This window comes from Elgaria multicarinata, chromosome 8 (assembly GCF_023053635.1).
Source record: "Elgaria multicarinata webbii isolate HBS135686 ecotype San Diego chromosome 8, rElgMul1.1.pri, whole genome shotgun sequence".
Taxonomy (NCBI): domain Eukaryota; kingdom Metazoa; phylum Chordata; class Lepidosauria; order Squamata; family Anguidae; genus Elgaria; species Elgaria multicarinata.
The window spans coordinates 44,836,895-44,850,431 of record NC_086178.1 but is presented as its reverse complement, the minus strand read 5'-3'; the positions used below and the strand labels follow the sequence as shown (position 1 = coordinate 44,850,431).

Sequence of the window (13,537 nt, the reverse complement as noted above, 5' to 3'; positions counted from 1 at the left end):
CTGCAATTCAACAAAAAATCGGGGCTGTAGAATATTATCTAGCATATTTTGTAAGCAGGGACAATCATACATAAACTAGGCCTGACAGATGATTTTTTTCTAATCTATTTTTAGTAGGTTCCATTAATGGGCCCTCTAGACTTTGCCAAAGTAATTTATGTCATCTCTTCAGATCTACACTTTAATAGAAAATACAAACCTGTCCTTAAAGGGAAAATGTGAACTGAAGCCATAAAATGGCATCATGTTTATTGCTGACCAATTACTCCAGGTCATTCATACTGGCTACAATTAAAGTTAAAAACTAGCTGTCCTACTTCCAGCCCTGTGGCAAAGAAATAAAGACATCCCTAAATTGTATGTCGACTCTGTAGCCATTTAAAATCTAAAGTTAGGCATTTTAAATGTGAAAATCTAACTGCGTTATTATTAAATACACGAGAGGCATCTATGTTGAGGCCTAATCTCAGCACCCAATCTGAAGTCAGGTTGGTGTGTGTGTGTGTGTGTGTGTGTGTGTGTGTGTGTGTGTGTGTGAGTGAGTGATAATCATACCACTCATCCTACACAGGAAGCTTCACTAGGGTAATACCCAACAGAGCTCTCCCACTATGAATCTACCCATACGCTGCAACCAACATCCAAAGCTCTCCTCCGAGTATCTTCTCCGAGAGTAGTTCTGAGGATGGCAACAAGGGAAAAGGCCTTCTTCACACAGCACATAGTTAAATTATGGAATTCACTACCACAAGATGTAGTGATGGCCACCAACTTGGATGGCTTTAAAAGGGGGTTGGATAAATTCCTGGAGGAGAAGCCTATCAATAGCTGCTAGTACTGATGGCTATGTGATAACTCCAGTATCTGGGGCAGAAAGCCTATATTCAACAGTGGCTGGGGAAGATGGGCAGAGGGTGTTATTGCACCGTGTTCTGCTTCATTGGTCCCTGGCTGACAGCAGGTTGACCACTGTGTGAACAGAGTCCTGGACTAGATGGACCCTCAGGCTGATCCAGCATGGCACTTCTTACGTTCTTATGATGGGGTTTTTAAATGCTAGTTCTTTAAAATCAGGTTCTGGTAGTTTTATTCTTAACTGTTATTTTAACTGTTTCAAATGGTTTTAAAGTTGTGTATGTTAAATGCTTAATATTAGATTGTATCATGTTGTGAACCACCCAGAGAGCTTTGGGTATTGGGCAGTATAGAATTATAATAAATGAAATGGAAGTGAAATGAAACCACCAGTCTGTATTCTCAGATGTACTAATAAGGCCATCAGTTAGATCAACTGTGCAGGGACTTTCTGGGTCATGCAACCACATACTGGTTCCTAAAGCCAGGGAGGCCACTTTGTACTGATGAACTTGACCCTATCTCAGTAACTGAACGGCCTTTGGGATGCATCAAAAATTAACAATCAGACCATCTCCAGGAAGGCCTTCAAAGAACAGGATCCCTATCCTGTTGACTGTGACTAGAGCAGAATCACCATTCACCAATGCTATTCCCCTTCCTCTTCTGTGCCTATAAGAGCTAGATCGTGTCCTGTGTGCACAAACAATAGACAGATGAGGCATATTGAAGGTGCTTGGGGCAATTCCTACATGGAAAAATGTCTCTCATTATTATGTGGTTTTGTTTAGTTAAGCTATATCAAGAGTAGGAATATAATGTAATGAGTTTCTCTATTTATTTTATATCTTACAGCACCCCCTAAGTTCCAGAGGTTTGAAGAAGGCACTGTTTCAGGTTTAAATAGAATTATCACAGATTACACTCTAACCTTTTCTCTAGATTACATGGAAATAACTTATCATGCAGAATTTAATTTTCTCAAGTTTCATTCTGTAATGTAAAATCAAAGTTAAACTCAGGCCAGCAACTACTATGACATTAATTAAATCTGACACTAACCTGGCACTTGGGACCAGGCATTTTCTTCTTTCAGTTGCTTAGCTGTTGGTTTAAATATGATGTACATCTCTGACCCCCCAAAAGTGGGGAGGGTGGTGTATTAAATATCATTCCCCCTTCCTGCCAGGATAAGGTATCTGGGAACTTACTATGCATTCCACATCTTTTAATGAGGATTAAAGGGCACTTTTCCATATGGTTGCTGTCAAGATTAAATCTTGGTGCTGGAAAGGACCACACATTTGCTAGCAAGGAGTGGATGTTGGCTACCACTGTACAGGTATTTGTTCATGATAGAAGGTGCCGCCATCAGAAAGAATACATAACTAGCCAAGTGGCTTTGCAGTAGGTTCTTGTAATGAACATCACAACGTTTGATGACTACTACTAAAGATGACAACTGGGACAGTACATCCAAACAGAAAGAACCATGATGTGTGGGGTACAAGGATGATGCCCAGATGGCTTGTTATGCACCAAAACAAAACTGGTCCCATAGAGAATAGCCACACTGACCTTGCCTCCAGTCAATTTCACCAGATGGCTACACATCATTCCCTTGCAAATGTCTAGCACATCAGGGTTGACAGAACAGCAGGACAATGTTTCAATTTCTATGCAAGGAACAGGCAATTCCCCACATGATCTGCTGCTGCTATTAAAATGGATCCTGGGATCCATTACTAGTAACACTCCACACTTTCCCTCATGCAAGAGCTTGTACCTCAATCAATGAGCATATTCTTCCAGTAATCAGTCTAGACAGAAGTCTTGTGCTATCCTGGCCAAACCACTGACCTGTGCCACATCTCTTACCATAGGAACATTAAATTTAAATAGAAGAAAAAGATTATTATTTTTTCTTCACTGAATATATGCCACTACACCTATCTACTGGCATGACTGGCTGGGAAATGCTGTGATCTGTAGGACTTGCCTCAGTCTAAACATGCATAGGATTGAACCCTTCGCACCACAACTGATTCACTTACGAGTTCCAGAACTACATTAGTTAATTGAAGCGTATTTTAACTGATTTTAATGTGACCGTGAATATATTAAACTAGAACACTTGTATTGAAAGAATGTTAATGATAGTACTTTAAACTCACAAATTAGATTAAATATTCATTGGAAAAACTTGCAAGGATACTGATATTAGTGAAACTGAAACAAAATGTTCCAAGATTATAGTTACACTATTCTTTAGTGAAGTCCACCCAGATTGGAAATAAATCCCATCCCGAAATCATAGAAACTGAGCACTACTTTATTTTCTATCTCCTATATAAATTGTATATAATTAAATTAATGTAACACAACTGTTATATGGTTTACTTCTCTGTTGGAAAAGAACAGTATAAATTACGTTTGTAGTTATCCCATAACAATAAAGTAAATAAAGTATATGCAGTATCAACAGAACAACACAACTTTGCTAGACACAGAACCAAAAGGTAAGAAGAGTAAAGCTGCCTTGAGAGTATTACCACACCTAAAAGAACTCTTACCTATGTATATTGACTTCCAAAAGGTTCTTGCATCCAGGTAGTAGCCTGGTCTATACATGTGTAACAAGCCCAATATTAAACTCTTCAACCTGGGTACTAAACTGGAGCTGAGATTCTGAGATCTGAGGCTTCATGTCTACTGGTGACGATCATGGGGTGGGGATCAATTTTTTTTCTCTTAGTCAGAATTGGATAATATATGCTGGCATGCTAGTCTCTTAGGACAGGATTACTTCTGCCAAATGTTAGAAAAACAAAAGTTTGGGGTTTGTGCTGTATGAGAACAACTCTTTTTTATTTATTGGCAGAATTGGATGAAATCTGCAGGGAGAGTTTCCCCTTCTGAGGGGATCAAGCCTGCCAAGTTTCAGATGAATAGTGCAGGGGTTTTCATGCAACAGCAGTCTTTTGAGTGTATTCCAAAGAAGACAAACTTATGTACCTATGTTTCTTGAGGAGCATTATTTCAAAATGACAAACAATCTAGAAGCGTCCACGTAGTTTCCAAAGGATAGGTGCAGGTGTTTATGTGAAAGGGGGGAAGTGATTAACTTCCACTTTCCTCCCCACCTCTAGTTTTGGGGGCAAATTATATGAAAATAGTGCAAATCATTTGTGTCCCAAGCAAGAAAACTTATCAGAAGGATAGGTGCAGGAATTAGGGGAGTTATGATTATTTAAAACCAGTTTAAAGCCTTTAAAAAAACCCAGTGAAGTCTGGTGGCATTGGAAGAAAGGCCATCTCATGGTCCCAACCCTTGCCCTCCCCCAAAGCACAGTGGCTGACACCCCGATAAGACATGCACTAGAATTAAAAAGTGAACCTTTCAGTCACTCAAGAGCATTCCCCCTCTTCCCAGCTCATCAGTGCTTCAGAGAAAGCAAAAGACATTTGCAGGAGACACGTCTGCAAGCACACATTGGTTTTGAAACTTACACAGTTAGTGAGGATTTAATAATATTAGTATGTTGGCACAGTTCTGCATTTCTTCCCAAAGGAGGAGCTCATTGAAATCAGGGATTTCTTCACAAATAGAAAAAAAAATACTAAATGCTATCAGACCTCAGCCTTAGGGTTTCTCTAAACAAGTGATTTATAGCACACTTGTGACTGGCCACTCACAGAAGATGTGGGTCGATTATATGACATTGTGAACAACCAAGATGTCTCCTGCAGCAACCGTTGCAAATTTTGCCATGAAAAAACCATCTTCTGCCACTAGATGGTACTGTTTCAATTGAACTGAATGGAGGGGAAGTAATCATTCAAACCAGGTGGTTGTCCCTCTCCATCCATATAATTAATCCTATAACAATCATGCCAAAAAGCAGGAAGCACGAACAACCAAGGTAACTAGGGTGACAGTATGAAAAGGAGGACAGGGCTCCTGTATCTTTAACAGTTGTATTGAAAAGGAAATTTCAGCAGGTGTCATTTGTATATATGGGGAACCTGGTGAAATTCCCTCTTCATCACAACAGTTAAAGCTGCAGGTGCCCTGCCCTCTTTTAAATCTGGTCACTCTAGTATAGCTCCTGCACCTTTAACTGTTGTGATGAAGAAGGAATTTCACCAGGTTCCCCATATATACAAATGACATCTGCTGAAATTCCCTTTTCTATGCAACTGTTAAAGATACAGGAGCCCTGTCCTCCTTTTCATATGGTTACCCTAAAGGTAACAAAAGTGATTTCCTCTTAATGTAAAGATGGGCTTACAGCCTGAACCAAGACTCACTGCACAAGCAAGTAAATTATACGAATGAGCTGCCACATACCAACCACTGAACAAGTACAAACCATCCTCAAACACACTAACCCAAGTGATAGGGTTCAGTTATTGCTGAAGTGCAGGAAATAATAATTTAGGGCTAGGGAGTGAAGGCATCTTGTTACAGATTTTTTGATTCAGAAACTGAGCATGACTTCTTGCAAACTTGTGTCTCAGATTTCCTCTTGCTCATCCAAAGACAGATGGTGAAGCAACCAATTTAGCAGGAGAAGCACACTCCAAGTGTCTTACGATAGATAATAATAATAATAATAATAATAATAATAATAATAATGATGATGATAAAAAGACAGAGCAAGCCCTCTAATGTTATAGTCCTAGTCACTAATACTAAAAATTCTTGGTTGGAATTTTATAAGATCAACACATGGCTCCAAGATTTATTACAAAGTATCTGCTAAACAGGTGGCAAAACCATGGGATGTACTGATTCAACTGCTACACATGTTCATCTACAAGTTGATTAAATATATAAGAGCAGGTAAAAATGCACATCCATTATTTGTATTAAAGCAGCGGCAAAAGCCACGGGAGATCTAATATCTAATTTTAGAGGGGAAATGAAGTGGGTCAGGGATAAGACACATGTTTTGCATGCAGAAGGCTGTGGGTTCAATCCCTGCTTCTTCAGTCCTGTCTCAAAGCCCGATGCCATTCAGTGTAGGCAATACTGAGTTATATTGGTCAACTGCGGTAGCCTCGCTAGCCAAGGACCACCGGGAACAGGTCCACACAGTCCAGAGTGCATTTAACTATGCGCTGTGTGAAGAAGTACTTCCTTTTATTTGTCCTGAATCTCCTACCAATCAGCTTCACGGGACGACCCCAGGTTCTAGCATTTTGAAAGAGGAAGAAAGTTGTCTCCCTATCCATGTTCTCCACATCATGCATAATTTTGTGCATCTTTATCATATCTCCCCTTAACCTCCTTTTTTCCAAGCTAAACAATCCCAGCTGTTGAACCATCCCTCATAGGAGAGATGTTGCAGCCCCTCAATCATTTTAGTTGCCCTTTCCTGCACTTTTTCCAGATCTATAGTATCTTTTTTCTTAGGCGTGGTGATAAGAACTGTAGACAGTTAAAAACAATATGGCCTTCACTGTAATACTTTGGCTGGGCCTTCTGCAAACCCTGTAGCCCCTCTAACTATTTGTCTGACTTGGTATAAGACCACTTCCTATGTTCCTAATACTAAGAGACCAAGAAAGGTTTACCTAAAATCTTTGCTAAAGGTTTACATTCACCAACCCCATTTATTTTTGACTCTTTCTTCTTTATTCCAATAGTTTATTTTTAATAATGGTTTGCGAGATGTTAAAATTGTCAGGCACCCCCAACAGTATTCTTACCCAGGAGGTTCCTGTTTTGGGGTGTATAAGGTCTGTCTAAGGCCAAAATCTGAAGTCTTTTTATATATCAGCCCCCAGCCTCACTGGTGTCCAAATGAATACAGCCAAGAAAAGAGGCAGAAAAAAAAAAGTTAAGTATCTAACCTTGAGGACTAGGTAAGTGACTCTTTAACCAAGGCCTACTCCATCTTACATTCCTCTCATTATGTAATCCAAAACACTATAGAGAAGGACTTCATTAAAGATAAAATATATAGATCATTTCCTGCCATCTTTACATTGTAGGAAGCAATGCAAGATAATAACAGCACAGAGGAACATGGGAGTCTGAGCGGATTAGCACTAACAGATTACAAAAAGACATTTGGCTCCATCAGCAAAGTACTAAAGGGCACTTGTAGAACAAGGAACTGAATCACATTATTGCGATGGGTGCGAGGGGTAGAATCTAACCATGCATGACAAGGCATGAAAAGTTAAATAAGGTTTCACATAAGTATTAATACAATGCAAAAGGGTGCATTGTTCTCCTAGCTATTCATTGCACATCCATTGCATTAGGAAGTGACTTCATAACATTTGCCTATTGGTGTGGATAGAAAAGAGAGAAATTCATTTAATATATGCAGGCAAGGTTGTTTAGCAGAGATTGGGAGACAGTGAATAAAATGCTGTACTTAGAATGGCAAATATGAAAAATAGGTATAGAAAGATTTTGTGCTAAGCAAAAAACAAAATAATATAAAAAGTTACTAAAGGGGTAACTTCTACCAAAAGGGGAGGGGGAATGGGGGCACCCACAGACTTCCCATTCCTTTAATGCCCACCAAGTTACTTGCATTCACACCTGTGTTTGTGTGTGTAGTAGTAGTACTAGTAGGCGGTAATGTTTTAACAGTGTATTGCACTCATATTATCAATGAATCACACTCATTATGACCCTTACGTTCAGAGTCATAGGTATTCTAAACCATGAAAAAATGAAATTCAGAAATAGTTGAATTAAATTGCTGCAAAAATAAGTTGAATTAAATTACTGCATTGGGGTCACACAAGTGGACGTCTGCTCATGCGGTGGGACTTCTCTGTCCTCTCCTTTCTCCTGTAGCCCCCTCCATATGCCCAAATCTATTACAGAAGGCTCCCCAACCCTCCGGAGCATTTTGGGGGGCATGTTGCAGGCGGGAAGGGGAATCTGTTACACCAGCGGTTTCTCTTCCACTGTTGGAAAGAAATCATTGGATACAAACCCAAGTTAGCTGCACATAAGCCCCACTGAAACCAATGGACCGAATCCAATGTTAGTTCTACTTAGAGCAGATCCACTGAAATGAATGGGACTTAAATTAGTCATGCCTAACTTAAGTCTCACTGAGTTTAATGGGACTTAAGTGTAACTAGCCTAGTCTGGACCCAACCTATAGATTGTGTTTGGCTTGGTAATAACTTTTCACAGCATCAGTGGTAAATCAGTCAAATTGGATGATCAGTACCCTCACCAACATTTTGCTTACCAAGGAAGTACCTTCACTTAGGGCAACTTAAGAATCTGTCTTGAGCAAATAAGTATATGATCCCACTGCCTTGACATTACTTTCTGCAACATAGACCAGAGTGCCGTTTCCAAGAAATGACATGGACCAGCCTTTAAGTATTCTTTCGTGTGTCAGAATGATACAGAGGGAGCTTCAACAAGCTCCTGATCAATTAAGGACCAAACTAGAGGTGGCATCTATTGAGTGTATGTATTTAACACACACTTTTTTGGTAATGTAAACAGCCTGAGTAGCCTCTGAAACAGTAGTGTGATAGGAGGCTTCCCTTGAAAAGCAAATGGTAGCTTCAGAGAGGGGATTTTTGGTGGGACCTTGACAGGGGAATTGTTAAATATTCCCTTCAAGGCTGCTCAGGCTTTCCCACACTGCTTTTTCCATAACAGCAAAGAGTTGATTCATGTACAATTTGTACTTTAATAAGCTGGTTTGCTGTTCCTCTTTTAGATTCCTTTTACATTGATGCCGATGCTATGTAAAAAAAATGCCAACAAGAACAATTGATTGATTGCATTTTTTTACAGCCCAACATCTAAAGCTCTATGGGAGATTCACAAATAAAATGTAAGACCATAAAATACGCACGGGCGCACACACACACACGCACACTCACACAATGTAAAATTTAACATGCCAGGTTCATATGACACAACAACCCTTGAACGGGAGTTGTATATTCAAAATGGTGGCTTCTCACACCACAGCCTAACCCACAGTGGGCTGCTGTGCCATGCAAATAGCCCCATGGTCTTCCACTTGTAATCCTCCAATGTTTATTCACCACCTCTCCTGACTTTTTTCTTTCCACAAATAATACCTTAGGGAGGAAAAACTGGAATACCTGCTGTCTTTTGATTGGCCGCACAAGGAGCCATCTGTTTGGAAGCACTCCTAGGGCACAATCCTATGGGGATGGCTTGTGGCCATCCAAAGCAGAGCAGGAGGAAGGGTAGAGGCAATCTTTGACTCATCGGTCCTCCCACTCGTATTTTCGCTAGACAGGCTTTTTCACCCATCTAGCTGAGGTGTCAGGGAAGGAGGCTGGGGTGGCCTGGACATATGGCATAAACCATCCCCTCCCACTGGCCCACCCCCTTTCTCTTCACTCTGAGGTTGTCCTTGCAACCTTGGAAATGCAACCAGCACAGTTCTCTCTGCAATGGCTGGGAGGGGGCAAGGAGTTTGGACTCCTTGCCCGCTCCCAGAGCACTGTCTCCAAGTTCAGATCCAGGAATCCAAACTATCCTATGGCCACCCACCCATAGGATTGCTCTCTTATCGAATGAACACTGTGTATTTTCCCAATTTAAATTTCTATTTTATTTAGATTAAATAGATGTAACATTGCAACGTGTTTCTTTGCTCCTTAAAAAAGAGAAAGCAACAAATGGAGTAAGGAGGCACTTTTCACCTCATTTAAATATGCAACTATGCCACTAAACCGTTGACAAAACTTCAATGTAATGGTATGAAAATTCTTTTTTATATCTACATATTTTTGCCTTATTTCAAGAGACAATAAGGGTGCAAAATTTCTATTTAGCAGGTTGTGAAATATTTGCTCTAAGTCTTGAACTTTAATTAACGTGACTAAAAATGTGTTGAAATGATGTGAAATGTTTCCCAGATTTCAAAGATCTGGACATTTCCTCATTCCAAGACAGCACACCCATTTTCTGGAGAGATTCATAAACTGACCTGTTTGATGAAAGTGATCTCTTGCCAGTTCAAACAAACGCATGTGCATGTTTGTTATGGGGTTAAAGGAGCCACAGGCAAGAAGGACGAGGGGTGCCAAATGCTTCATCTAGGCAGGCAATAGTCAGCAGCAACACCACTCACCTTAAGAAGAAAAACAACAATCAATATAACTCACCCAACTCTGAGCTTTCAAAAGTTGTTTCTCAAAATAATAAACAATGAACCATCATTTTCAAAAGAATTTATCACAACAAAAGGCATGTCATAAGTCAGATATTGTGGGCTACAACCCTGATGAGCCCCAGGAGGCACGGCCAATGCTCAAGGATGATGGGAGTTGTAGTCCTAGACACTGAGGCCGCTAATCATTCCAGGGAGGAAGCTGCTATTGTTGCTGACAGCAGCTTCCCTTCCCAAGAGAATAGCAACTTTGGGGGCTGGGATGACTTTCATCAGGACCATGGTACAGGTTGAACCCTCCCCCCCTCTCATGTGTGCAATAGCTCCTCCTGCATTTACTTCTGTTTTAATGATAAAACACAAGAAATGCAATCACAGATTTCATGAATCATCAGCTGGCCCTAAGGTGTTAAAATAGAATTCTTAATTCTGTGACTTTTCTGTATAACCTCCAAAGACATTAAAACCTGCGAAGGCACAAAATTTTAAATTCAATTTGATTCCATTCCCATCTCAGTTGGTGACCTGGTCTGATTCTGCAAACTTCTACCCAAATTCTGAAGAGAATCTCTTTTATCTGTGGTGGCTTTCCGTGTGATTCCGAAATCCGGGAAATCACCAAGCCAGAATGTGACCTTTCAAAGGCATTTCCAGAAGCTTCTACGTAGGCAGCCATATTTAAGATGCAGCCAATTCATCCCCCAAATTGCTTCAGGTTTTGTGCAAATGAGAAGTGGTATAGAAATATTCCTAATAAATAACAATACTTGATGATGATAATAATAATAATTAAAAAATGATGTGTGTCTATCTGTCTGCACCAAGACCATGAAGCACAGTCACCTGAAACTTGGCATGCAAACTAAGAGGATGCCAGGGGTGTGCACTTCTGGATTATTTTGTATTTAAACCACATTGATTAGTTTTCATTATTTTAAATGTCTCCATGTGCTTGAAGCCTGCAGTAATGTATTCACCCACTGGGGCAGACTTCCCTAACCAGCACATTTATCTCCATGTTATCCTCACAACAACAACCCTGTGAGGTAGGTTGGGCTGAGAGTCTGTGACTGGCCCAAAGTCACCCAGTGGGTTTCCATGGCCAAGTGGGGACTAGAACCTGGATCTCCCGACTCCCAGTCCAACACCTTATCCACCACACCACACTGAATTGGGAAGAAATGCATATATTTGAAACATTCAAATTATGTCACGCTGTATACAAACAAGATATCCACAGGGCTTTTTTTTTTTAAAGATGAAATTCTATTTATCAATAAGTTTGAAACATATAGTAACAAAGAAAAAAAGATTTATTTATTTATTTTTTTAAAAAAAGCCTTACAGCTCTCAAGGGAAATCTAGGGAAACACTAGGGAAACCTTATACTGTAACTGGTATTTCCACAAGGTAAAATATGATTCCTGTATTTAAGGACCAGGCTGGCCAATTTATTTTCCCCCTGAGAAAGCTTTGTTAGCTGCACTGAAGAACCTGAAAGGAAAAGAATATAAGTTTCACTTGGCTCCAGCCTAAAAAAGAAATGGTGTGCGGCATTCTGCAGAAGCTCCTCAAATTGCCGGTATTGAGCCCTGGTTCTTCTCAAGGGTAAAAAAGGAAAAGGTAATATCTCCTAATAGTCGGCTCTTTGGATGAATGGCAAAATCTTCCTTCCCATAACAAGAACAAACTGTGAGCAGCCCCAAATGTACAGGAGAAAACAACCCCAAAGAATCCATTTGCTTCCCCCCCTTACTTTCAATATAGCTGATTTGCTAATAGCTGCGAACTCACAATAAGTAAGTAAATGTGCGCATTTTATTCTTGCTGAGAAAATTCTGGTATAAAGTTGTAAACTAATGAAAGCCTAATTACGAATACATGATTGCTGTGAAGCTGCAGCTTTTACTGCAGTGTCTGTAACAACAAACACTGTACATAAAGGGCCATTAACAAAGGTCCTGAAAGCAACTTCACTTTGCTTAAAGATAAAAGAAGCACTAACACCCACTTAGATATAAATGTACGTCAAGAGCCAATTTGCACCTTCCCCCCCTTTCAATTAAGCTCACAGCACAGTGGAATAAAATCTGCATACATTGTGTAGTCTCTGGAAGAATGTGTTTCCAAAGAATTGGCCATATTAAGTAGGGAAGCCAATAATCGCAAAAAAATGCAAAGGAAGGAGAAACAGGTCAAGGAAACATTTCCCCTGCAGTTGTACATGAGGAAGATGGACAGAAAAGAAGGAGGGTGAGTGTAGTACCCTTCACACATCCACATGAAGGGGTCTGACTTGTTCCCCAGATTTGACCTTCTGGCTCCAAAGAGGACTCAAAGGCAGAGGAGACTCCCTCCATTAACCCAACTCCTGCTATGTCACGGCCTTCCAGGCCAGAGGCTGTGCCTCTACCTGACTCCTCAGATGCAGAGGACACTTCCCCATTACAACCTTCACCACCAACCTCCCTGTAGGAGCCAGCAGCTAAATCAGGCAGTAGCCCTTTAATAAACAAATTGCTTCTCTGAATGGTGGAGGTAATTGTTGCTGGCCTTTATAAGGCTTCAAAATGCCTTTGACTTCAACAGCCCATCTTGTCCGAATCTAAGCTAACTTGGAGCTGGCCAAGGTCCTGAAAGACCTTGCCTGGTCTAACCTTGTCTTGCTATTCCGCACACTAGACCTGACCACATTGGATGTGACCAGACTTGCCCTGATGGGAGGCTTGTGTTGACCCTTTCTTGCAATTGCCTTGCTGATTTCAGCACTTCTGGGTGCCTTGACCTAAGTTGGACAGGACAGGGTCTCCATGCACTGAAGGGTGATATTGTTGGCCCTGCCCCAACATTGTGCAGCACCCCTCCCATGCCCCACGTTGAGCATGGACATCTGCATCAGGTAAGCCTGCATGAAGGCTTCCATGTGATCAGGTACCCTGCACAATTGGAAGCCTATGAGCGTCAGCAAGCTATGAGCGTAGGTTGTCCCAGATGCATACATCCACGCTCAACACTTGGTCATTGGGCCTAGGGAACTACATAACATTGGGGTGGGCCAGTCAAACTGCCCCTTTAATTCATGGTGCCCCCTTCACACAGATAATCTGTCAAGGGGGCTTATGAGTTCAGTACTTTTTCAATTTCAAACACATGACCTGTGATCTTCAACTGGTCCAGACCTGGGATGCTGAACCTGAAACATGTGACCCACTTCCACAATTTTCTCCATGCCCAATATGCAGCAACAGCTTTGCTGTGACCCATCTCAGGCTCACAGCTCAAAAGGGGGGCTATTGGTAAACACCAGATTCCCCTTGATTTATTGCTGTCCTCTTGCCATTGCCAACTACTTTATCCCTCTGGGCCATAACCTTCTCATTCATCTGCCCTTCTCCCTCGATTTAGAGGGAGAATGAGTAGATAGGGCTAAACAGGAGGTTGCACTGGGTATCTTGACCAATCAATCCCCACAACTTGGGATTGGCACTGAATGATTGACATATAATTCTTAATAGAAGCGATAATTTCACTTG

At 40.9% G+C, this 13,537-nt stretch overlaps 1 protein-coding gene across 5 annotated transcripts in view; it reads right to left on the bottom strand.

Moving 5' to 3' along the window:
• LOC134402633 (retinol-binding protein 1) overlaps window positions 1-13,537 on the bottom strand; it is a 97,323-nt gene that overhangs the window by 67,290 nt on the left and 16,496 nt on the right. For all 5 annotated transcript variants that reach the window (XM_063132236.1, XM_063132235.1, XM_063132238.1 and 2 more), the window contains exon 2: window positions 9,822-9,965. In XM_063132236.1, coding sequence (XP_062988306.1) covers window positions 9,822-9,930 — 109 coding nt within the window. In that variant the 5' untranslated portion in view covers window positions 9,931-9,965. The remainder of the gene's footprint in view (window positions 1-9,821; window positions 9,966-13,537) is intronic.